General features: G+C 48.9%; 1 protein-coding gene across 3 annotated transcripts; it reads right to left on the reverse strand.

Annotated features, from left to right (window-relative positions):
- Positions 1-4,409: 4,409 nt before the first annotated feature.
- Positions 4,410-25,451, reverse strand: Trpv2 (transient receptor potential cation channel subfamily V member 2). 3 transcript variants are annotated; one of them, XM_041664757.1, is made up of 16 exons: positions 25,309-25,451; positions 24,659-24,794; positions 22,356-22,637; positions 19,861-19,994; positions 17,993-18,283; positions 16,648-16,946; positions 12,350-12,523; positions 11,979-12,134; positions 11,292-11,390; positions 10,724-10,794; positions 10,135-10,300; positions 8,723-8,789; positions 7,785-8,116; positions 6,630-6,757; positions 5,524-5,603; positions 4,410-4,578 (listed from the first exon to the last, which is right to left on the reverse strand). In XM_041664757.1, the coding sequence occupies exons 3-16, from the start codon at positions 22,541-22,543 to the stop codon at positions 4,490-4,492; spliced, it is 2,274 nt and encodes a 757-aa protein (XP_041520691.1). In that variant the 5' UTR covers positions 22,544-22,637; positions 24,659-24,794; positions 25,309-25,451; the 3' UTR covers positions 4,410-4,489. The 3 variants fall into 3 exon arrangements, with proteins under 3 accessions (XP_041520691.1, XP_041520689.1, XP_041520692.1); XM_041664755.1 differs by lacking the exon at positions 24,659-24,794 and having other exon boundaries at positions 24,827-25,451; XM_041664758.1 differs by lacking the exons at positions 24,659-24,794; positions 25,309-25,451 and adding an exon at positions 23,977-23,996.
- Positions 25,452-25,750: the final 299 nt, after the last annotated feature.

Consider the following 25,750-nt stretch of genomic DNA (forward strand, 5'->3'; position numbering starts at 1 on the left):
GTCTTCCAAACACCTCAGTGCAGTCTGATAGGACTATTATTTACGAGATGTATCGTATATGAGATGTTCCAACCAGCAACACACACACCTGTGATTGCATACACTTCATATGGATTTATTTACTTTTTGTTTTTTTCCAAGACAGTGTTTCTCTGTGTAGCCCTGGCTGTCCTGGGACTCGATTTGTAGACCAGATTGGCCTCAAACTCACTGAGATTTGCCTGCCTCTGCCTCCCAGCCTCCTAAGGGCTGGGATTAAAGGTGTGGGGCTCCACGACCAGGAACACAGATTCAGGTTTCCCCAAATACCATGTCCCATTTTGGAAGTGGGTTCATGCGTGTTTTTAGTAACGGAACAAGGAGAGTCATTTGGAAGGGACCACAGTTGGCCGGTTACAGCAAGAAGGGCGCTGTCTGCTGTGGGTTTCAAGTGCTATCCAGTGACCTTCTTAGCTTCTGGGTTTGTGGAAATTAGTGGTCTGCTAAGAATAGTTGGTGTAAGGTTTTGATAGTCACAAGACTGTTAAATCAGACATGGGGGGAGAGGGGTCAAAGAAACCAAGAATAGCACAAGATCGTTTAACTCTGGTTTGAAAGACAATTTCAGACAAGTCATTGGGCCTTGAATCTTTAACATAGGGGCTGCTCTCCCCTTGCTCTCTTCCTTCTGGGAGTTTCAGGTCATAGAAACACCTACAAATGCCAAGTCAGAGTCAAACGTGAGGCCCTTCAAGCTTCGTGAATGATGAAGAGAAAGTACTAAGGACTTTTCATCAAATTCCCCTAGAAGCATAAGTTGTAGGGGAGAGGGGGGAGTCTGGGAATCACGGCAAAAACATGCAAGGCTGGGGATATTTCTCTCGGGCTTTCAGAGTTCAGAGGTGACTTGCCTGTTTTCTGTCTCAAGAAGGCCTCTCTGGCTTTCCTGCAAAGAGTCATTGGGGGAGGGGGAAGCTGAAGCCCAGGTGTGTGAAAGAGTGACAATCTAGCGCTTAGCAGAGACTTAGTCGTCCTCGAGGTGGGAAAGTGATGGAGGAAGGTCATTGGCTAATAAAGGCACTGCCCTGGCCCATTTTATTGGTTAGAGGATAGGTGGGAGGAGTAAACAGAACAAAATGCTGGGAGGAAGAGGAAGTGAGCTCAGAGACTCCACAGCTCTCTCGGGAGCAGACGCCTCAGAGAAAGACGCCATGCCCCGCTCCCAGGATGAAGCTCCGACCCAGGATGGACTAGGCTGGAATCTCCCCGGTAAGCGCACCTTGGGGTGCTACATACAGATGATTAGAGGTGGGCTAAATTAATATGTGAGAATTAGCCTAGAAGAGAATGGGCCAGGCAGTGTTTGGAGGAATACCGTGTCCGTGTAATTATTTCGGGGCATAAGCTAGCCGAGCAGGCGGCCGGGGTGCTGGGGACGCAGCCCCGCCGCCCTTATTACTTCATATGGCGCCCACGTGGACAACTGCTTCCACATAAAGCCTGAGACAGCTTGGGAAGTAATTCTAGAATAAAGAGAAAGCATTGTGCCTGGTTTCTTGGTAGCAGCAATTTCTCGGTTCTACTCTGCTTGCTAGAGGCAAGCAAGCGCCTCATCTAAGAGAGGCTTCCTGACTCAGCTTTAGCTGCAAAGCCTGCAGCTCATTAAGAGGTCCTGCCACGAAACACTTAAATGGTGTTGACGAAAAGCTGAACGCATGCTTTTCGGTTTTCAGCCATAGCAGGAAAAAAGCTGCGCCGTTTAAAAATGCTGGCTTTCTGGGCCATCCTGCCAGGGCAAACTCTGACTGTTTGAGGCAGGAGGGCCGGCTACCAAGAGAGGACGTGAGTGTTGTCTGTTGTAGCTCACTTGCTGGCAGGGACCTTGAAATGCCATACAGTTGTTGCAGTAAACATGGCTACAGCCTGTATATCCGCCATGAGGCTGGAAAGCTAAGGAATGGACTGGATCTAGCTGGCAAAGCCACGCCTTTAATCCTACCCATATTGCTCAGTAATTTAAAGGCTCGTGTGGTCAGAAAAAGAGAGATATACAGTAAAGAGAGATTCAAAGACAAAGAAAATTTCTGAATGGTTTAAAGTGTGTTAAAAATATATGCAGACTAAAAGTTGAAGTTCTTAAAGTAAAAAACAAAAAAAGGAAGAGAGTTGTTGTGTGTGATACCATACGCCTTTAATCCCAGTGCCTAGAAGGCAGAGACTAACAGATCTCTGTGAGTTCAAGGTGTAGTAGCAAACACCTTTAATCCTGAATGCCTGGGAGGCAGAGACAGGTGGATCTCTGAGAGTTCAAAGACAGCCTGGTCTACAGAGTTACTTCAGGTCAAAGATACAGAGAACCTGTCTCAAAAAGCAAAGAGTTAAAAGTAAAAATAAACAAAATAGAGGTTAAAACAAAGCTGCACAAAGATGGAAAATACACAGAGAATCTTGATACTGTATGCTATTATGCTCTCTTTAAATTATTTAAACGCTGAGGAAGGAGCAACAGATGCTAAAAGATATTTATTTATAAATACTGCTGAACTAATCCAACATAGATATTATGAATTTGGATCTAAGGATATGATACTTTGGAAAGGAGTTTCTTATTTTGTTTTCACAGAGGATGAGACGCTGTTCATTTCTTCTATTCCGATTTGGTATGATGGACCATGCCCTCCTGAAGGGTTGGTGTGAACGCCTTCAAAAAATTGCTTCACTAAACTGCCAACTGAGATGAAACTAGCACACAGTTTATACCATAAAAGACCTAATTAACGACGCCCCCATTCAGCAGGAAGCAGTTTGGAGAGAAAAAACTGCGCCCATGTTCCCAAATATGGTTTATAAACGTTCTTTTACATTTTAAGGGGGATATGATATAGGTATGAATAATTTGCATTAGTATAGATTTTGCTTTATTGATAGAGATTTAAGGTCAATTTTGTTATATGTATATGTATTTCTGATATTGATTAAGGTGTTGTGATTGTGTAGTTCATTTAAAAATGTAATATATATAGGTTGTTAATGGATAATCATCGATAATAGTAAAGCTTGTAGTCATGTTAGTTAGATTTTCTAGATATATAGAGATATATTTTAGATAGACATTCTTCATGTCTTTCAAAGATTACAGAATAGGACATTTACTGTTTTAATAACTTAGGAATTTTCATGACAATGAGACACTCTGCTCCTGGCAGCACCAATCTACTTCAAGAGGAAGATGGGCATCGAAGAGGCACCTTATGGAGTTTGATAGCCATTTGGGCAAGAAACTGCTCTTGCCTGGACTATTGCATAAACTGGACACAGAGAACCCGCAGAGAAAGGACTACTGAACTTGCCTAAGGTGAGATGATCTTTCAGGGTTCCTGATTCATGAAAGAGTCTGCGAGATATTCTGCAGGACACAACAGATAGTGACTGAATTGACTTTGAATTTTCCTGCTTTATGGAAATGTCTGCTGGATACCATGGGCCTAAAGGCTGAAGATGGATGCCCCAACGGTACAGAGGAACTTTGGGTGACTGTCCAGGCAGCGAGATGTCTCTGTCATTTCTAGAGTTTTAAAAGTTGCTTTTTTCTTGTTTGCTTAGGTAGTATTGTATCTTTCTGGAGTCTTTGATGGAGTTAAGAATAGTTAGTTATAGTTATAGTTTTCCTTAGTTATGATAAAGATTATTGTAACTTTTACTTGATAACTGTTTTGTTATATGTAATTTTGCTATGTTAAAGTTAAAGCTTTTTTTTTTTTTTGTTTAAACCGAAAAAGGGGAAATGATGGAGGAAGGTCATTGGCTAATAAAGGCACTGCCCTGGCCCATTTTATTGGTTAGAGGATAGGTGGGAGGAGTAAACAGAACAAAATGCTGGGAGGAAGAGGAAGTGAGCTCAGAGACTCCACAGCTCTCTCGGGAGCAGACGCCTCAGAGAAAGACGCCATGCCCCGCTCCCAGGATGAAGCTCCGACCCAGGATGGACTAGGCTGGAATCTCCCCGGTAAGCGCACCTTGGGGTGCTACATACAGATGATTAGAGGTGGGCTAAATTAATATGTGAGAATTAGCCTAGAAGAGAATGGGCCAGGCAGTGTTTGGAGGAATACCGTGTCCGTGTAATTATTTCGGGGCATAAGCTAGCCGAGCAGGCGGCCGGGGTGCTGGGGACGCAGCCCCGCCGCCCTTATTACTTCAGGAAAGTGGCTTCATTCGAACCCAGCTCTCAGCCTGCCACATGCAAGAGGACTGGGCTGGAACTGAGGTGTGGCCAGCCAGTGAGGTTTCTGAGCAGACTAGCCCCCGAGCTAGGTGGGCACTTAGAGACACAAGCACATATCACCAGGTGCCAGGCCCCCGTGATTTTGTTCAAATAATACTTCTAGAACACTTAGTTATGCAAAATAATATTTATATTTCCACCAAAATTCAGTAGCCTCGGAGCTCGTGGGGGTGGCCAGAAGGGTTCCCTACTCTGCCGTGCCAGCCTTCTGCCGCGTCTGGGCCATCAGTGGGACTGGAGGACCTGGAGGGGCAGGTGATCTTCCTCTGTGGCAGGGCTCTTCCCAGGTTTAGAGGTTGGGTTCTTTTCATAACCTGTGAACAGAATAAGGAACACTGTGGCTTTGCCCTTGGTGCATCCCAAGCAGTAGGTGCCAGGGAAACAAGAAAGCCTGCCATGTTCTGAGTATAACAGCCGATCCTGCAGTCCCGTCTCCCTGCTTTGTTCCTGCTACCAGAATCTCCTGAACCCCTTCCTTGGGCTATTCACGGTCTCACCACAGGAACGCAAAAGCCCCCAGAGCTGACAGGCTCTATCAGAAACTGGAAGACCCGAGACATACTGAAAAACAGGGAAAGAGGTAACCCTTCTTTAGTGTTGGGGTGGGTAGGGACATCCTGAGAAGAGGAGAGCACAGAGAGACAAGAAGGTGTCAGGGAAACAAAGAACAAAGAGTATCACAGTGTGAATGGCCACCATGTTGACAGAACCCTGAGGAATGAGTCAAACAACAGCTCAGGGCCTTGAGCTCCACACTGAAGACTATTCGCGCCTTTGGGAGCTGTGTAGTGGGGGCCCTGTGAAGTCCTTGTCTACATTAGCCAGAATGGAGTGGGACAGGCCTGAAGCAGAAAGCTTTGTCTGAAGGTGGAGGTACATGGGTACATGTTGTAGCTACTGAGACAACTTGCAGTGGGTACAGAGGTGCAAGGGTAAGGGGATGGCCAAGAGGCCAAGGATGTCAGGATCAGGTAGGAGGGATGGACAGAGAAGATAGCGGAGAGGCCAGAATGAGGCAGATAGGCAGAGCGTACTTCATGCAAGCTGAGAATCTTTCCCCTAACAGGCCAGCAGGACACCTGCCACAGAGAGGAACTGAGGCACCAGTCCCTACAGGAGAAGCAGGTGTGGGCACAGCTGCGGAGCAGTCACACAGCAGGGCTGAGTCCCACCCTGGCCTCTCAAAGGCTGTGTTGCCTGCAACCCCACAGCACAGGCTCACAAGAACCAGGGCAAGGGCTGGTCCCAAGCCTACTCACCAGGGCTGTTCGCCCCTGATGGATCCTCAGACAAGGTGGGGAGTGTCTTCTCCCACGCAGCCCAGTTCACCTCCTCCACCCTGCAGTTGACAAAACAGCTCTAAGTTCAGGGAAGCTTGCAGTGCCTAGCAGCCTTTGCCCTTGGGAGGACTCACCTCCCTTCTCCCACGGGACTGTACATGAGGAAGACGGTTTTGTTTTCTTTGTTTCTGCCCTTCTCTAACAAGGCATTGGTCCACCCACATCCTACAAATTCTGTCCTTGTGACTCTGAGATGACATACAGCCCCTAAGGTCAGACGTGTACGTGGATGGAGAGGTGCCCTTCTCTCCAACTGTTCTCAGTGTCTGGGTTTCTCAGAGCAACCAGAGGCAAGGGAGCGAGATTAGGTGTATCTTTTTGTTCATTTGTTTTTTTGTTTGTTTGTTTTTTGTTTTATTTTTATTTTATTTTATTTATTTATTTTTTTTTTTGGAGACAGGGTTTCTCTGTGTGGCCCTGGCTGTCCTGGAGCTCACTTTGTAGACCAGGCTGGTCTCAAACTCACTGAGATACTCCTGCCTCTGCCTCCTAATTGCTGGGGTTACCGGTGTGCGCCACCACCACCTGACTGATCAGGTATATCTTTGGGCTTCAGGTTCTGGGCTCTTTTGTGGCTACTTGTCACAAATACGGCCCTCATCTTCTCCCCTGCTCAGCTGCTGCCTGTAAAGGTGTCAGCTGTGACCGGACATTAGGACCACATTCCCTGTCATGACGATTCCCTCTTCTCTGAACACTAAAAAGCTTGGTTTCCATGGAAGGGGATATAGCTCCAAGATCAGACTGGAAGAGCTATGGATGAGGGTAGCCACAGTAACCCCAGAGTACTGGCTTCTTGGTCTGATAGAAGTCAGGACTCACCAGGGAGGGACTTTAAGTTTACACCGCTGGTACGGCAGGGTTAGATAGGTTAATACACAGGCGGCGGCAGTGGGGCCAGGGAGTGGGGTCTGTGTCTCTTAGATCCAGCATCCCTGATCTTAACCTGCCCAGGTAGAGTACTTGGGTTCTCCTCACTCTCCTGGGCTATCCAGGCCCCGCCCCGTCCTGCCCACTTTGCTCACCTGAAGCACCAGCGCTCATCAGGGACACCGTCCCATCTGGTGCCGACTTTCAGCAGCCTCCCTGAGCGATGCCTCTTCCTCCTGCACCACCAGTAACCATTTTCCATCTCCAAGACAGAGATGGCTTTCTGGGGACAAAGGAAACAAAATGTCCTGGTACCCTGCCTGGAGAAAGAAGCGCCCAGAGCAAGGGAAAAAGATGCCCTCACAGAACTTTACAGAATGCAAAATGAATATATGCAAAACGAATATATATATATATATATATATATATATATATATATATATCTCATGTGAGCTGGAATCTAGCTTTGCAATATCTGATTTCTTGTGGGCATGAGGGTCCAGTCCTCTCAGAATGTCAGTTTCCCCATCTATAAACTAAGGGAAAGGCACCTCGGGTGGTGTTGGTGGCATACACATAAGGAATACTCAACAGTGATTTGTTCTTCTGCACGTCAGACTCCAGACCATATCCCCTCTCTCACGGGCATGCCCACTCGCACACATGCCAGGGCATCCCAGACCCCACTGGTGCCACCACTTGAGACTCAAGGAGGAAATGGCCCAAGGACAGCAATAACATGGCAGCAGAATCCAATCTCCAGGGCAAGGCTCTCCCTGGCCAAAACCTACACAGCCTTTCTTTCATCAAGTAAGACACGTCTAATGCTGCTGTAGTGGGGGAATGTCATATCAGACCCCCAATCTCTCCCCTCCACCCACATCAGTCTAACTATATTTTACATATGTGGAGCTCAGGAGGGGCCTTTGTCTTATTCTCTGTGGGGCTTGTCCTACATAACCCTACCAGTATAGGCATTCAAGACACACCTGATATTCAGGCATGGTGACTCCCTGCACTCACAAGCCTGAGGTAGGGGGTTGCTGTGAGTTGGAGGCCAATCAGTGATACATCGTGAAACTCTGTCTCCATAATAATGCCAACGGATCATGATAACTGGCTCAGTGAGCACCTTCAATGTGCCAGGCACTATCCTGAATGCTTCATATTCCTGAGCTCATATGATCCTTTTAACAACCCTACAATGCAATGAATGGCTGCAATCTAGAGGTTGGTCTGGCTGGGCTGAGCTCACGTGACTGGGTGCTGGGCCCTCAGCAGGGTCCCAAGGAGCGCCTCATGGGCAGTACCTGCAGCTTCCAGATGCTCCAGCTGTCAGTGGCAACGCTGTTGACAGTCTCGCTCATGAGGGCGATGAGCATGTTGAGCAGCAGAACATAGGTGAGAAGAACATAGGCCAACAGTAGCAGCAGCACCACCCCGCGAAAGCGCAGCTGCTCCTGGAAGGCCAGCTCACCCATCCCGATGGTGAACTTGAAGAGCTCCAGTGAAGCATCCAGAATGCCCCCGTAAGGGACCTCCTCCTCCTCTTCCTGGCCCGCCACGGGTTGTGCTGTCACCGTGGCGTTGTTACCGGCAGGGGCTTTAGGGCTTTGGGCCTCCCGGCTCAAGCTCACTAGGGCTGTGGGTAAGGGAGAGGGAGGGTCTCAGTCTGGGAGACAGGCAGGCAGGCTGCAGGGCAGGGGCAAGAAGGGGCATCTGGACGGGGGAGATGGCTCAGTGGGTAAAGGTGCTTGTGTTGCCAACATGAGGGCCTGTGTTTGAAACTCCAGCACCCAGGCAAAAAGCTGGGCATAGGGCTGGCAAGATGGCTCATGGAGTTAGGGTGTTTGCCTCCAAATCTGATGACCTGTATTTGATTCCCATTTTTCTGATGGAAGAAAAATAATCGCCTCCCCATAAGTTGTCTCCTGATCGCCCCCAACACACACACAAATAAATGTAATTTAAAAATTTTAAAGTCATACGTGGCTATAACCCCAGCATTACAGGTCAGAGACAGACAGATTCCTAGCACACCCTGACCATGCTAATCAAAAACCAGCAAGCTTCCATTTCAGTAAGAGATGCTGTCTCAAGGCAATAAGACAGAGAACAATAGCAGAAGACACCCGGTATCCTGCTCAGGTCTCTCTGTGTGCATACACGTACATTCACAGACCCTCGTGCGCACACAGGCAGGCACTGCACAGGAACACACACGCTCAACGGCTAGAAGAGTCTTTACCTACAGCGAAGCCGAAAAGGAAGACTAAGTAGACCAGCAGGAATCGGAGCAGGTCGCGGAGAATGACCTGGAACACACAAGCCCAAGGGGAAGGAAGACTGGGTGAGTGACCCACGGCATACTAAGCTCCCCCCCTCCCCCGGAAGTCGGGTTCCCTCTCACAGACTGTGCCTGCACAAACATAGGTCATCCTGAGCTGTGGGAGCTTTTCAAAGAATCTGCCTCCAGCTCAGATGAAAGTGGGTGAAAGTGCTTGCCCACAGGCACGTGAGCCTGACTTTGATTCTAACTGCTGAGCCATTTCTCCAATCCCTCTTTCACCGGAATTTTAAAACCCCAGGCACCCCCAGCCACCTACTCCTTCCCCACACTGGAGCTCCTTGGCATTTCTGTCTTGTCTCAATGGCTGTCTCCTGGCTGTCTCAAGCACTCGCTGCTGGTTCTGGCTCTTTGCCTTCCCTTTTACTATTCCCTCTGAAGAGGATGCTTCCTCCTCCACTCTGAGGTGACTGACTCATTCTTCCAGGTCACCACTAACGACTGTGGGTCTACCTCAGTGGTAAAGTGCTTGCTAGATTGTATGAGGGTCCGGGTCCCATCCTCTACATTGTATAAAAAGAAAACTTAAACACTCCCAGCCAGGCAGTGGTGGTGCACGGCTTTAATTCCAGCACTCGGGAGGCAGAGGCAGGAGGATCTCAGTGAGTCTGAGGCCAGCCTGGGCTACAGAGCTAGTTCTAGGACAGCCAGGACTACACAGAGAAACGCTGTTTTAACAAAAAAAAAAAAACAAAAAATTCTTCTTTAGAAAGGGTTTTGTCTTGAGGAAAAAAAAAACCAAAAACAACAACAAAAGGTTTTGCACACCAACCCTCTAAAGTACCGTCTGCCGCAGCTCCTCTCCATAGTACTGGCCTGTGTGTTTCTTCTGTAGTCAGCAACATCCTGGACTGTTTCCCTAGCAATTTCATTCCCCACACAGGAACATCAGCGTCAAAAGAGGAAGGACTTTGTTTTGTCACTGCTGTGATCCCAATGCTTAGGACAGAGCCAGGACCACAGTGGGCACTCCTAAACACTTGTGAAAGAAATGGGTGCAGACTGATGTAGATGGCCTCATGTCCCATGGTTCAGACATGGATAAATGCATATGAATATGATCTCCTTTATGAAAGATGCCCACGTTCCTATGTGGACACCTGCCAACAAACGTATATATATATGCACCTGCATATGTGTGAAGACATCCAGGTATGCACGCCTACACCTGCAGTAGTGTTGGGCAAACTCTCTTCTGCTCAGATTAGCTGTCGAGGATAGCTCCTGCCTCATGGGGCCAAAAGGAGTCTTACTGGGAGGTGGTGTCCAGGCCACCCTAGTCTAACTGTACTTGGTCCGCCCTCATCTCTCACCTTCTGGATCATGACACTGTAGATGCCTGTGTGCTGGAAGCCACGTGTGTAGTAAAGCAGGTTCAGCCAGCCCAGCACCAGGGACGACACCAGCAGGGGCAGGTACCATTCAGTCTCCACGAAACGCAGCACCTGGGACAGCACAGTGAGCAGAGCCTGGACAAGGCTGGGAGAAGACAAGATGTGGATCAACCTTCAGGCCACTTGGCAGCAGCCACCATTGACTGCCTCTACCACCTCTGGTGGACTCCGTCTGTCTGGAGCTAGATCAGTCATAGCCTGCTGCACCCTGGGCGAGTTATTTACTTATGCTCTGGGCTTCCCACTTGTAATAATGATACCTGAATCAGAGAATGTCTTCAAAAATTGGAACGCTACATGGAAACAGGTTCTACAAAGATGGGGACGTGAAAGGGCCCAGCCAAGCTCGTCCACACCCAGGGTTCTCAGGTCTGGCGCACACTCCCATCCTTGTCCCCTAGAACAGCTTGGAGTCTTGAGTCCTGGTCTCTACAACCAGCTTGGAGCTCTCTACCACACCTGCCACTCCCAGACGTCAGAGACAGTATAGGAAAGGAGACTCACGTACAAGAGGATTTCAAAGTAGCTGTCGATGAATGAGATCCAGATGAACAGACGGCGGCGCCAAAAGTACCACAGCTGTGGGGAGAGAGAGGTCAGAGGGTGACCCTTGCTCTTCAGTTCTGAGTGAAGCAAAAAACCCCTGTGGCCTGGATTGCAGCCCCCCCGACTTGCTTCACAAGTGTTTAGGAACCTGGTGAACAGCGCCCCAGGGCCTAAATCGTTAGCCTCCCTCCCTCCCTCCCTCTCAAAATGTAGCTTGTGCTGGACAGTTTTATGTCAACTTGACATAAGCCAGAGCCATCTGAGAGGAAGGAACACTAACTAAGGAAATGCCTCCGTAAGATGGAGCTGTAGGCAGGCAAGCCTGTATGTAGGGCATTTTCTTAACTAGTGATTGATGGAGGAGAGCCCAGCCCATTGTGGGTGGGGCCACCCTGGGCTGATGATCCTGGCCAGTGTGGGGGTTTGTTTCTCCAGCAGTGAAGAGAGTATAGTTAACTCCCTGTAAAGTCCTGTCTTGCTTCAGTTGACTGGGAGCTACATAGGCAGGGGAAATAAGAAGGTGTCCTTACCTGGCCCAGTAAGAGGTAAATACCCCCAAGCAGAATCAGGATGTGGCCCAGCAGCAGCATGGATTCCCCAAAAGTCGCTTTTGATGAGGGAACAGCTGGCTAAAGAGACAGACACTCCCATCAGACCTAGAGTCTTGGGTCCCATCCCCAACGGCTAGCCGTCCAAAGACATCTAGGTTAAGACATAATTCTGAGCCTGCGCTGTGGAGAGGCCACTGAGCATCAGAGAGGACACGGGCTCTGGGGAAAGGCCCTGATTCCAGTCCCTTAGAAGCATGGAACAGTTATTAGTACTGGGTTTGGAGCCATACTTTCTGGGCTCAGATCATCTCTATCACTGAGAGTTTTTATTACCTTAGATAATGCACTTAACCTTTCTATGCCTCTCCCTTCCCTCGGTAGGAAACTGAGAATGGCGGCCCTTCACCCCAGAGATTGGTGTGAGCCATCATTAGTCAACAGATGCTAACCACTCAGACTACTGACGCACATCTGGCAAGCACTCAGGAAGAATTCGCTATCATTGCTGTCTTTACCCTGGGGGACTCTTTCCAGAAGAGCTCAGGGTCTTATCCCTCAGGCCGCCTAGCCCTCAGTGTCAGCTGTGGTAGGATGGGATACTTCCACTTTTCACCCCAGGGTTGCTTCGAGCAGGGGTGCCCCAGGATGGCCCCACCCAGTTCTTGCCTTCTCCAGGGAAGGTTGGTGGTAGGCAACAATGGTGAAGATGAACATGTAGACCAAGTAACAGGCGAAGTTGAAGAAGAATCTCGGGATGAGCCGCTCCCATTTCTCCTGCAGAAGCTTGTTCAGGGGCTCTAAAACCACCATGCGGTGCCGGTGCTGGGGTGGAAGAGGGAGAAGCGAAAGCACAATGTGGGAAGGGAGCGGCTGGCTAGATGGTACGACAAGCCCCCATTTCACGGCAGGCTTCATGCAAGGGCTAAGGGAGATGGAGAGGAGCAATGGGGAACGGGTTCCCAGACCCAGGATCCCTGAAAGGTGCGTGAAGGAGCGCTTGCCCTTTGCCAGAATCTCTAGGCAGACCATGGGCTTACCGGGCTCTTGCAGTGAAAGGCAATGATTTCCAGCACCGAGTTCTTCTCCCAGCTGTCCACGGAGGACAAATCGTACAGTGAAACCCGGACAGGACCGTAACACCACTCTGTGAACTTTCTGGAAAGGGGCTGGTACAGTCCTGAGAACTCCCGCTGCAGAATGTGCCTGAAAATCTACAGGGCAGTCACATGAGCTCACCTGCTAGTCACCATCCCTGTTGCTGGAAACACTGTGAGCCCCTGCAGAGCACAGACATTCTGGCATGTTTCAGCTCTTCCGTATTCCCGACCCAGGATGAATTGTCGAGTTTACGTTTCTACACAGGCATAGGCTGACAGGCAGCTTGACTCTTTCTTCCCCAGTCAGTCCTGCCTCCATGGATTTTATTTCTGAGCTCCTCGGATAGCACAAAGATCCCAGCTGGGGACTTAAGGTCACTTGAAATCAGAGACCACCAGTTATGCATGTGTGTGGGGTCCCTACTCCAAAACAGGTTAAGAAGTCTTTGCTCACACATGAGGAGTGAGGACAAGAAGGGTGCAGATGAGGGAGCAATTTACATAGGCCATAGAACTTTGCCTTGTTTAATTTTTCAAGGATTTATTTATTATATATAGTGTTCTGCCTGCATGTATGCCTACAGGCCAGAAGGGGGCACCAGATTTCATTACAGCTGGTTGTGAAGCACCATGTGGTAGCTGGGAATTAAAGTCAGGACTTTTGGAAGAGCAGGCAGTGCTCTTAACGTCTGAGCCATCTCTCCATCCCCAATACTTACTCTTTCTACCAAAAGTACTTTCAAGCCAAACAGTTTTAGACATTAAATATGAAACCATAGGGGTTGGAGAGATGACTCAGTGGTTCAAAGCTCTTGTTAGTCTTACAGAGGACCTGATTCTGCTCCCAACACCCATATAGTGGTTCACAATCACCCACAACTCTAGTTTTAGGGTATCCATCCAATACCCTCTTCTGTCCTCTGCAGGCAAGCCACTCACACACAGAGAATAACAGCACCAGGTATGATGATGCATGCCTGTATCCCAACACTGGGGAGGCTAAGGCGAGGGACCAAGAGTTCAAGACCAGGGCTGACAAGATGGCTAAATGGGATAAAGGTAGTTTGATCCCTGAAACCTACATGGTAGAAAAAGAGAACCACCCCCTGCAAGTCACCATCGAAATTTCACATACATGTTATGGCATGTGTTCACATTTATGTACACACAGGATAAATGTACATAAATAGAGTTCAAAGGCAACTTAGGCTAAGACTCTGTTTCAAAGCAAACAAACAAAAATTGCAAAAGTCTGGAAGAAAATAAAGATAGGTATATTAACTATAATGATCACACATACATAATCACGCTGCTATATAGCATACAATACAAGCTACATACTGTGATGGCTAATCTTCTTAACAGGATCTAGAACCAATGAAGAGACAGAATTATCTAGATTAGGTCAATAGAGACGGAAAGACACATTCTACATGTGGATGACACTGTCCCACAACTGGGATCCCGGACTGAATGGAGAAAGCGAGCTTCACAGCAGCGTTCATCTCTCTCTACGTCCTGACTGCAGACACGATGTGACCAGCGGCCTCATGTTCCTGCTGTCGTGCCTTCCCTGCCATGGGGGCCAGCACCCTCAAAGTATGAGCCAAATAAACCCTTCTTTCCCTAAGTGGTTTTTATCAGGTGTTTTGTATAGCAACATGGAAAGTAACTAATATACATATGTATCAAGTATATAAAATAATGGTGCCAGAGGAATGGCTCAGCAGATAAGAGTACTGGCTGCTCCTTTATAAGGACCCAGGTTCAAGTCCCAGTACCCACATGGCAGCTCACAGCTGTCTATAAGGCCAGTCTCAGGGGGATTAACACCTTCTTCTGGCCTCCAAGGGCACCAGGCATGCATGTGGTGCAGATAATCCATGCAGGCAAAATACTCATACATATGAAAATAAACAATTTTAAAACACTATTTATTATATACAATATATGATTTTTTTTTATTTTGGTTTTTCGAGACAGGGTTTCTCTGTGGTTTTGGAGCCTGTCCTGGAACTAGCTCTTGTAGACCAGGCTGGTCTCGAACTCACAGAGATCCACCTGTCTCTGCCTCCCGAGTAATATATGATTTTTTAAAGATTTTTGGTTTGCTTTGTTTTGTTTTGCTTTTTTTGTTTGTTTGTTTTTTTGTTTTTTTTTTTTTTTGAGACAAGGTTTCTCTGTGTAACAGCCTAGCTGTTCTGGAACTAGCTCTTGTAGACCAGGTTGGCCTCGAAATCACAGAGATCCACCTATTTCTGCCTCCCAAGGGCTGGGATTAATGGCATATGCACCACCACCACCCAGCTTTTTGTGTTTTGTTTTGTTTTTATGCTTTTGTTTCGTTTTGATTTTGATTTTTTTGAGATTTATTGGGCTGGAGAGATGGTTCAATGGTTAAGAGCATTGGTTGCTCTTCCGGAGATCCTGAGTTCAATTCCCAGCAACCACATGGTGGCTCACAACCATCTGTTATGAGATCTGGTGTCCTCTTCTGGCATGCAGGCATACATGCAGACAGAACACTGTATATATAATAAATAAAAATCTTAAAAAAAAAAAAGTTGGTCTTGAACTCTTAGGCTCAAGTGATCATCTTGATTCAGCCTCTCAGGTAGCTGAGACTATAGACAACCATGCCAAACCACAAACATACAAATAATCTAAATTCCATATATCAAAAACACAGAGAACAACAAAAAAAAACTACTACCATTCTTTTTCTTTTTATTGATTGATTAACTGATTGACTGATTGATTGATTCTTTGTTTTTTTGAAACAGGTCTCACTCTTAGCCCTGGCTGGTCTGCAACTTGTTATTTTGACCAAAGTGACATAGAATTTATAGAGAAATACCTGTCTCTGCCTCTTGAGTGCCAATATGCTTTTTAAAAATTATTATTACTTATTTTTATGTGTATGTATGTCTGTGTATATGCCCAAAGAAGTGAGAGAGGTTGGCTCCCTGAGGCTAGAGTTCTAGGCGGTTGGGAGCTGCCTGATGTGGGCGCTGGCCACCAAACTCAGGTCCTCTGCTAGAACATGTGCTCTTCACTGCTGAGCCATTTCTCCAGCCCCAACCATACAGTGGAGGAAAATGTGAATGTCACAGTAGAAAAAATCTGCACAAAATCAAATAGCAAATTATACAAATCTAGAAAATAGGTGATTGTGTTACCATGAATAAAAATGTCCCCCAGAGGCTCAGGTGTTTGAATACTTGGTCCTACCAAGTTGATGGTGCTGTTTGGGTAGGTTTAGGAGGTGTGGCTTTTCTGGAGGACATATGTCACTGCAGGTGGGCTTTGAGCTTTGAAAGCTCTGCTGCATTCCCAGTTCTCTCTTTCCTACTTGGTTTTTTTTTTTTTTTTTTCTTTTTGGTTTTTTGAGACAAGGTTTCTCTGTAGCTTTGGAGCCTGTCCTGGAACTAGCTCTGTAGACCAGGCTGGTCTCAAACTCACAGAGATCCGCCTGCCTCTGCCTCCCGAGTGCTGGGATTAAAGGCGTGCGCCACCACCGCCCGGCTCTCTTTCCTACTTGGCTGTTGAGCTCTTGACTTGCTATTCCAGCCACCATGCTTGCCTGCTGGCACACTTCCTTGCTCTGGTGGGGGTGGACTCATGCCTCTGGAAACTTAAGCCCAGATAAACCCTTCCTTATCGAAGTTACGTTGGCCATGGTGTTTTATCATGAGCAGCCGAGCAATAACTAATACAGCTATCTTCCAGGTGCTGGAGCCATCACTCAATGGTTCCAAGCACTTGCTGCTTCTCCAGAAGATCCAGGTTCAGTTCCCAGCACCCACATGATATAGTCATGTTATAGTTTATAGTCATCTGTAATTGCACCCTCTTTTGGCCTCCACAGGCACCAGACATTCTCCCAGTGCACAGATGTACATACAGGCAAAATACTTGTGCACATAAAATAAAAATAATCTTTTTGTAAAACATTGTTTCTTGGGAAGAGGTAGTCATTGGCACCCTGTGAGCCTTCAGGGTACCAATGGATAGTTTGAAACCTACAATCACACAGATGGCCTGGTTTAAACTCAGTTGAACAAAACAAAACAAAAAGAACTGAATGTGAGAAAGGAATGTAAAGGGATGACAGGAAAGGGGGAGATAATGAAGGGCCCAGGACAAGAGAAACCAGAATGTGTTATATACTTATAGGAATTGTCTGCTCGGGTTCTGCTGCAGCTGACAGAGGCAGGAGAGGGAGGGGCAGTACTCACCTCGATTTTGCCTTCTTTGGCAGCTAGTTTCAGGGGCGTGAGGCCTTCGTGATTGCAGATATCCTCCAGCTGCACAGTGGGGCAGAGGCGGACCCCAACTTGGAGAAGCCCGTCGTACATGTGGATCACCAGCGCGCTGTTCTCAGGCGAGTTATCTGCAATCATGACCAGCGCGTGCAGGACAGTGTTGCCTAGGGAATCAGTGGCCTCCAGGCTGGCAGGCTGGTGTGGGTTCTCCAGGAGGTAGGTCACCACATCCCACTGCTTGGTGCATGCAGCCAGCGACAGAGGTAGCTCGCCTGCGGACCAAGAGGGAAGCCTGAGCTTCTGCTTTCACTTCACCACTCTTCCTGCAGATCGGGAAGAGAAAGAGGCAGACAACGGGCTGCCCCTCCCCCTCGCCTCTTTCATTCTTCTTTGACAGAGTCAACTCACAACCCCTTAATGCGAATTCTTTTTGGTCAGATTCATTGATTTAGTAGGTTTTTGGTATTTTTTTTTAGCGGTGGTAGTGGGTCAGGTTTTTTTTGCTGTTATTTACTTATTTGTTTGGATGATTTTGGGGGAGTGTTAAAAATGGAACCCAGGGGGATGGGACAATACCTCATTTACTATAGTGACTTCCACAGTAAAATGTGGTGTCACCTTTAATCCCAGCACTTGGGAGGTAGAGGCAGGTGGATCTCTGAACTTGAGGCAACCATGGTCCACAAAGAAGTTCCAGGACAGCCAGGGCTACACAGAGAAACCCTGTCTCAAAAGGAGCCCAAAACAACAACAGCAACAACAATAACAAAAAAAGACAGAGAAAGAGGTAAAGGCACCTAAAATCAACTTCTGGCCCCCACACTCAACGTGAACACACATGAACAAGTATTAGGATATACACCATAATTTTAAAAGGTGAACCCATGCATGCCAACCACATGCTCAGTCTTGGCACAATCCAGTTCCTGCAGCCCATCCTCTTCCCCTGTCTGGACGTGGGTACGTGCTGAGTTTCCATGCCTAAAAGGGGACTAGTGGTGGCACACACCTTAATCCCAGCACTTGGAAGGCAGAGGCAGGCGGAGCTCTGTGAGTTTGAGGCCAGCCTGGTCTATAAGAGCTAGTTCCAGGACAGACTCCAAAGCCACAGAGAAACCCTGACCCAAAACAAACAAACAAAAACACAAAAACACAAAAAGGGGAGGGGGAGGCTAAACATTCTTTAAACAAGTTGTAATTAATTGGTCTGGTTAGAGGCAGACAGACTGGGGCTCACTGCCAGCTCTGCTAACCATGTAACCTTGGACAAAGCTTTACGCATTCTGTGTCTCACCATGGCTAAGAAAAGCTCTCTCACCAAAGTAGAAACAAGTTCCTTGGTGCTTCTGGAAGAAGCGGCCGCAGGCTCGGGCATGCACATCTGCCCCGTTCTCCACCAGCAGCTTCACGCACGGCAGGCTCCTCTTCTCTATAGCAATGTGCAGCGCACTGTGGCCGCGATAGAAGTCATCGGTGCACTGGGCGTTGACCAGGGGCTGAGGGTTGCCAGAATTCCTGTCGATCTGCAGCAGGGGCAGGATGCAGGCATTGACCCCGTCCTGAAGGTTCAGCACAGCCTTCATCAGGCACGTCTTCCCCGTGGAGCCCTCTGCAAGGAGAGAGGGGAAGGCACAGGCAATGTTCAGACCCAGCAAGGCTGGACCGTCTGCCAGTTTGTACAGCAAACTTAGGATCCAGAGTACTTCATGGGAAGATATAAAAAGATCCCTACTTTATGCAACTGGTGAGAACACACTTGGCTACAAGATATTAAGACTCCAGAGTATGGGCATTAAAATACCACCAGGCATGAGTACAATTTCTGCCTTAACACCAAGTTTCTAAGACGTAATTCGATACATATGCAACACTAACACTGTCTGTGTGGAGTTTTGGTGGTGGTGGTGGTGTGTGTGTTGTTTTGTTTTGACACAAGGTCTTACTTTATTAGTTCTGGCTGGCCTCAAACTCACAGAGACCCTCCTGTCTCTGTCTCCCAAGTGCTGGGATTTAAGGCATGAGCCACCACACCTGACCCTGTGACATTCATTGTCTGTCCATGAATATCCAGGGCAGGGCTGAGGACATTGGGTCTGAGCTCCAGCAGCACGTGCCTGTAATCCCAGCACTTGGGAAGTGGAGACGAGACCAGAAAACCAGGTCATCCTCAGCCTCCATAGCTGAGGCCAGCTTGGGTTATACGAGACCCTTATTTAAAAAAAAAAAAAAATCCAGTGCAGAATTTGCAAGTGGCTCCCTCACTTAAGGACTGTGACCCCTTCAGCAAGTGCCATGGCCTCTTTTAACCTATTTTCCTTTATGATGAAAGGAGATATCCTAGGGTTATTTGAAAAAGTTAAAGTTATGAGAATAACATAAACAAAGTGCTTAGCACACAGAGAGCCAAGCACGTAGCAAGCTGCGGTCTCAGGCTGCAGTCTGAGCAGTCATACACAGGCACTGTTCGATGAAATGACGGTCAGTCTCCACGGAGATCACCTGCACCGTGAAGCTAGGCGTGGTGGCCCACGCCTTGCGGCACTCGGGAGGCAAAGTCAAGGCTGGCCTCGTGAGCTACTTAGTGAGCCCCCATTTCAACAACCAAATAAATAAATAAGATGTATCCAGAGGAGAGGAGAGTAGCATATTACACATTATTGCATGTGGAACTCTTTATGTATCTAACCTTCTGGGTGAATCTGAAAAGATGCCAAGCCATGAGCAGTGGCCCAAGATGACAGGCTGGTTCCCCCCTCCCCCCGGCCTTACATATTTCTTTACCATTTGAATCTTCTACAGTACATTTTTTTTTCAATTTGGTTTTTTTTTTTGTTTGTTTGTTTTTTGAGACAGGTTTCTCTGTATAGCCCTGGCTGTCCTGGAACTAGCTCTTGTAGACCAGGCTGGCCTCGATCTCACAGAGATCCGCCTGCCTCTGCCTCCCGAGTGCTTATTTTATAGTGCATGCAGTCCCATGAATGCCAGGAAAGGGCATCGGATCTCCAAGAACTGCTTTTATAGATGGTTGTTAGCTTCCACGGGAGTACTGGGAATCTAAGCCAGGTCCTCTGGAAGAGCAGTCAGTGATGGTCTCAACCACTGAGCCATCCGTCTCTCCAACCCCAAGAACGGCACAGCTGCCTCTCTGACCCTGAGCATAAAGGCCACCAAAGGGTAAGGGGCTACCTGTGTATGCTGAGTCAGTGAGGTACTTGCTGGTTCGGCACAGGTATTCTGACAGTCCAGCCAGCTCCTCCGGGACACCCCAGGAGACCACACTGAAGAGTCGGTCGCGGTCAAACCGGTTTGGGTCCTGCTGGCTGTGGAGAATGTGTTTTGTGACTCATGTTGGAGAAAAGGCCACAACCCCTCCAGCACGAAGCCTCCTCCTTCACGGAAGTATTGTCAGTACTCCTCTATCTAGCCCTGCACCTCGGGTCACACAGTAATTCTTTGGGAGGCCTTTCCTAGGGCTCCAAAAGTTCAGACTCCTTAAGAGGAGAAGAAACCGGTCGGGACATTACCCTGCCGCAATACTGCAGCCCTACTCATCTCGGGCAATTTTCGGCGTCAAGTGCATCCATCACCTCTCAAGAGACTCGTGATTCCGCAGGAGTCATCCAGCTCCCACGCCTCACAGTGGCCCTCGGATATTGGTATGGGTCTGGACAGCGTTGTGTGAGGTGCCTGCAAACTAAAGGCTGCCTGCATCCCTGCCCTTGAGGATGAAGTGGAAAGGAGGAGGAGGCAGAGCTCGGCAGGAAAGTGTCTGCCTGGTTGGCACGAGGCCTCGGTTCATTGCCAGCACCAGTGGAAAAGCTGAGACAGTAGCTGCTCACTGGTTAGAAGTCTGCACTAACTCATCTTTACTCCAGCCCTACGGGCATTGACCCACCGGGCTCTCCATTAGGCAAACAAGTAAAGTAACTTAGCTAGAGTCACACTGTGCAGAACTGGAGCGCCATGGAGGCTGCCCCATCTCTAAACCCCAAGAGAGGGTCTCGGCTGGGCGAACAAGATGTTTCCCAGAGTTAGACTATCTTGGTCACCCAGCACTAGATAGCATAAGACCATGGTGTTACTGAGAAGCTGCACTTCCGGGAAATCTCTTCCACAGAGCCCAGAAGAGGCTTCCTGGGGCTCATCAGACATGCTCTAGGGTTGTCTTGTGATGGGGACAGTGGCTTAGTGAGATGGCCCCATCTCCTCCACAAGTCACTTAACCTCTCTTAACCTATGTTGCTCCTTGAAAAATGAAAATATTCCATGGTTATTATAAGGACCCAAGGAAATATCATCAAACAAAGTGATTAGCCCATACAGTGTACCTGGTATAGTGCACAAATGTGTCTAGGCAGCCCATTCCTAGGCCGTGTCAGGATCCACAATGGCCTGCCTAATTGTGGGGCCCCTAGAACTATGAAAAGAAGATATAAGGGGAGAGAGGTCAAAATAAGAAAAGACAGCTACTCTATGATTTAGAGACTCTTAAGTCCCAGCTTAACATTTATGGAAAGCTGGGCATGGTAGCACATACCTGTAATCCCACCACTCATGAGGCTGAAGCAGGAGGATCACCTCAGATTGGAGGCTAGCCTGGGCTATATAGCAAAAGGCTGCCTAAGAACAAGAAAGCAAACAAGCAGATCTGAGGAGTGAATTGACCAATAAGAACTGGTGACTCTGACACACGGGGTGACTAACGGGGTCATCTACTCCTGAAGCCATGCCGTCATGGTGTCTAAAGCCAGTCCCCACATCTGCTGTGCCACGCAGGGATGCGTCTGCGTCATCCTGGCTAGATGAGCACCCTTCACCCAGTTAGCCGCATGGCCACATGACCATGAAGGGCTCCGTCACAGCAGAGTGCTTCCTCCCACCAGGGCAGGAATCGAGAGGCAAAGAAAGGCAGAGACTGGGGCTCCAAAGGGCATCGGGGAGCCCATTCTAACTCTATGAGGCCAGCCACACTACAAACAAACACCTCCCATGCACCTGTCTGAGCTAACATAAATCTGGCCACAGTTCTCTGGCACAGACAACGTAGCGGGCCAAGGCTGGTGGCCAAGTCCGGGATGAGCAAGGAGAAATAGGCTTTCCTGGCAGTCTTGCTGGCCCATGAGGATTCGATTCTGGGAAGCCAGGTACAGTTTCCTAGCAGAACTAGAAGCAATGCCCCCCCTCACTGAATTGATAGCGAGAACACAGGAAACTCAAAGCCCAGATGACGATGAACAGAAGCCTACTGTCCTCAGTTCTCAGGGTTCACGTTGCCTGAGAGACCATGCCAGCTTTGGAGCAAAGCAGAGATGCCCTCAAGACAGTTCCAGGTGTCTCTGTCTCCCTGGATGCACCGTGGATCCAGCCACCACCCCCCCCCCCCGCCCCAGCTACCACACAGGGAACCTTAATAGCAGGGAGTCAAACATCAACAAGGGGGATTTGATTGTCAGTTGCCTACTTGGTACTGAATAAGAGTGTCCCTACCAAAAACCATAATCTTGGCCAAGGCCCACGAATGGAGACCATTCTGGAAGGAGTGTCCCTAGGGAAGAGAATGTGGGACTTAGGAGCCACCATAGCTAGGCAGTGAGGAAGAGGCAAGTGCTGGATTGGTCACTGAGTGACTTTGGGGTGCTGTGTGGGAGCCTCTCTTGTCCCAACCCCATCTGCTGCCTTACCTGACACCTAGTCCCTTTCGGTAGTTGAGATTCACTTTGATCTGAGGGGAGAAATTGCGGTCCTCGCCCTGGAATGGTGACTCCATTGGGGGTGGCTCATGCTTCCCTTGGTTCACTTCAGCACTGTCTTCTTGGTCTCCATCTGATGTCTCCAGCCTGAAAGCTGGGGGGCTGGAAGGTGAAGTCATCCTGAGAGAGGACAATGCTCCTTACAGCCGGAACTTCTGTAGTGATGAAGATGCCAAGGCTCTCATCCCGCAGGGGAGCAGACTCGGCTGGGACCTGGAGAAGGTGATAGCGAGAAGCTGAGAGTGGGAGCTGGGGAGGAAGGGCAGTAAATAGAGCGCTTGTCTGCCATGCAGGGAGTCCTGGCTTCTGTCTTCAGCAAAGCATAAGCCACCTGCAATCTAAAGCAAGATGCTGGAGAGATGGCTCAGGAGTTAAGAGCACTGACTGCTCTTCCAGAGAAGCAGGGTTCAAATCCCAGCACTACAGGTTGGCTCATAAGCCCTCTGTAACTCCCTTTCCAGGGGATCCAATATGTTCTTCTTACCTCCACAGCCCCCAGACCAGATACACACACAGTGCACAGACACTCACACACAGAAAATAAATAATTAATTTATAAAATATTTTTTTTTTGAGACAGGGTTTCTCTGTGGTTTTGTATAAAATATTTTTAAGAAGAGGTAGGAGCATCAGGCAGCGAGTGACCATGCATGCCTTTAATCCCACCACGTAGGAGGCAGAGGCAGGCCTGGTCTACAGAGCTAGTTCCAGGTCAGCCAGGGCTCCACAAAGAAACCCTGTCTTGGAAAAACAAAACCAAAAAAAGGAGGGGGGGAGGAGTAGGAGCAAGAGGATCGGAAGTTCAAAGTCATCCCCAGCTACATAGAGTTTGAAGCTAGCCTGGTCTACTCTGCCTCAAAAAATAAGAGAAAGGAAGGAAGGAATTGGGGAATAAGGAGATAGTTTAATCAGTAAAGTACTTGCCACACAACCAGGAAGACCTGAACCTGGACCCCCAGTCCCCATATAAAAAGCCAGACACTGAGGTATATCTTTAATTTCAATGAGAAAAGGCAGAGACAAGAGACTCCCTGGGGCTCGCTGGCCAGCCAGTCTAGCTGAATTGGTGAGCTCAGTGAGGTATCCTGGCTCAAACAATGAAATTGAGCGTGCCGAGGAGGACATTCCATATTTACCTCTGGCATCTGCACACATCCTCATCCACAGGAAAATAAAGGAGCTGGGTGGTGGTGGCGCACGCCTTTAATCCCAGCAGTCAGGAGGCAGAAGCATGCGGATCTCTGTGAGTTCCAGGCCAGCCTGGTCTACAGAGTGAGTTCCAGGACAGGCCCCAAAGCTACACAGAGAAACCCTGTCTCAAAAAAAAAAAAAAAAAAAAATAAATAAATAAATAAATAAATGAAGGAAGGAAGGAAGGAAGGGAGAGAGAGAGAGAAACCTCAAACCCCATTGGGGGTAACTCCACCCTTTCTCTACGTGACATCAAACTCAGGGCCCAGTGGTTCAGACAGATAAAACAACGTCAGTTGCCGGGCCAGGCTCAACCCTTCATTGCAGAAAGGAAGATTCTCCAATGGAACCATTGGCCTACCAGATCCCTCCTTTTGCTGCCAGAACAACTGAGGCTCAGAAAAGGGAAGCAATCTTCCACTTTGCTTTGCTTTATGTCGTGGTGTTCCTCTTCAAGTTCTCAAGACCCAATTACATTTCCTGTGTGACTCATGTCTGAGGGCATCAGATGCCACCTCTGTAGGGGCTTTAGATTGGCGAGCTCCATCTGCCTTCCCACCTTAGATGCCATACTGGGTCTAGGGTTAACTGACTTAACCTCACCCTCACCAGAAACCTGCAACCACAGCTTCCATCACGTGAGACGGCTGGGCTCTAGTTAGAGCTGGGGAGCTTCTGTCTTCCCCAGAGGGCAGAAACGGAAGGAAGAAGAGAATCAGAGCCGGGTCAGGGGTGGGAGAAGGGGGTAGGGAGCAGGTAGGTGAAAGAAAGGCACCAAAAAGAACAAGGCTGAGATGAAGTGGCAGTGTGGCCTGGGCCCAAATTGTTACAGGATCCCAGTACCCTCAAAGAATTGGGTGGGGCATTTTCCACAACAGCCAGGGGACCTGATGGTTACCTCCACCTTTCTGCCCACATTACGGCATGGGTTCCTGCAGCCTAGCTTCTGTCCTCAAGCAAACCCTGGCGCCTGCGGCCTCTGACATCATTTTCGCTCCCCCTCCCCCCAGCAGCAACAACTGTCTCCCTGGCTTCTACCCTACCTCCTGGGATCCCCATTTTGGCAGCAGAGGAGGAGACCTGGGGGCTCCAGAGAGCCAGATCCCACGCAGACCCTTCCTCAAGCATGGAGATGCACGGAGAGCCACCCGATCACCGTCAGACGTCCAGACGCAGCCCCTAGGATATTCCGAAATTGCCAATCGACTTACCACGCAGGCTGAAGCTGAGGCGTGGAGGCAGCAGACTGCAGGCCACTAGGATCACCGAGCCTAGCGGGGCTCCCTAGCAGCGACAGCGGGGACTGAGAGAGGAAGTGCAGCCGGGAGGGGCGCGGCCCGGCGCTGACAGCTATGGGTTGCGGGAACCTCCGCAGCCGGCTCCGAGCTCTCTCTGTGTTGTCCACCCTCAACCTGTTCGTCGCGCACAGTGGACAGTGCGGATTTAGCGCCGACCGGTCAAGGACCAGTGACTGGCCATCAGGCTTATCATCTGGACCACTGGCCACACCCTGTGCTGGGGAGACACGCCCTGCCCCTTCATCGGTGCACTTCCATCCCGACTCATGGCCAAAGAAGCCCCCTGGGGCTATCAGAAGCAGTCCTAGGGTGCTGGGACCTTGGCTTGGGTGGGAGCTGGTATGGGTGTGGAATTCGTGCCCCAAGACACTGACCCCCACCCTCCCGGTTCTTACCATCATGTGCCCCCCAGAAGTCACGAGGTTCGTAACTGGCTGACCCATAAAGGAGGGAGAGAAGAGTGTGATAGCCCCAGGGAGAGAAGAGGTTCAGTCTAACTTTTGTCCCAAAGAATGCAGCCCCACCCATCCAGCCATATTTCCATCTAGGGAGAGATTTCCTCAGCGTCCTGACCCCAGGGATCTTCAAGGCTCCAGTTATAAGGGCACTTCCAGAAGCAGCCAGCAGGTGGGGACAGGGAGGACAACAGGAGGGGTTGATTTTGTCAGCCTTGTCAAGCCTTGTAGAACAGGGACTATAGCTCATCCTCCTCCCCGCCCCCAACTTTCCCTTACTCCCTCTCCCCTCTTCCCCGCTTTTCTCTAAGATCTCTGTCTTTGTTCCATGTCCAGACTTTTGTCTGAGTGGTCCAAATCACCAATTTCTCTCACCTGAGAA

Source organism: Microtus oregoni, unplaced genomic scaffold (assembly GCF_018167655.1).
Source record: "Microtus oregoni isolate MIOR12 unplaced genomic scaffold, Mior012 000015F_ref0000493, whole genome shotgun sequence".
NCBI classification, from domain to species: Eukaryota; Metazoa; Chordata; class Mammalia; order Rodentia; family Cricetidae; genus Microtus; species Microtus oregoni.

What these genes read in the sequence shown, in the direction of transcription:
- Trpv2 (XM_041664757.1), bottom strand. Translation starts at nt 22,543, where the DNA reads ATGACTTCACCTTCCAGCCCCCCAGCTTTCAGGCTGGAGACATCAGAT. An exon ending in ACAGTGTCATGATCCAGAAG is followed by an intron (nt 8,790 to 10,134) that starts GTGAGAGATGAG and finishes TGTGTGTTCCAG; the next exon opens with GTCATTCTCCGCGACCTGCT. An exon ending in ATCAGGGGCGAACAGCCCTG is followed by an intron (nt 4,579 to 5,523) that starts GTGAGTAGGCTT and finishes TTCTGTTCACAG; the next exon opens with GTTATGAAAAGAACCCAACC.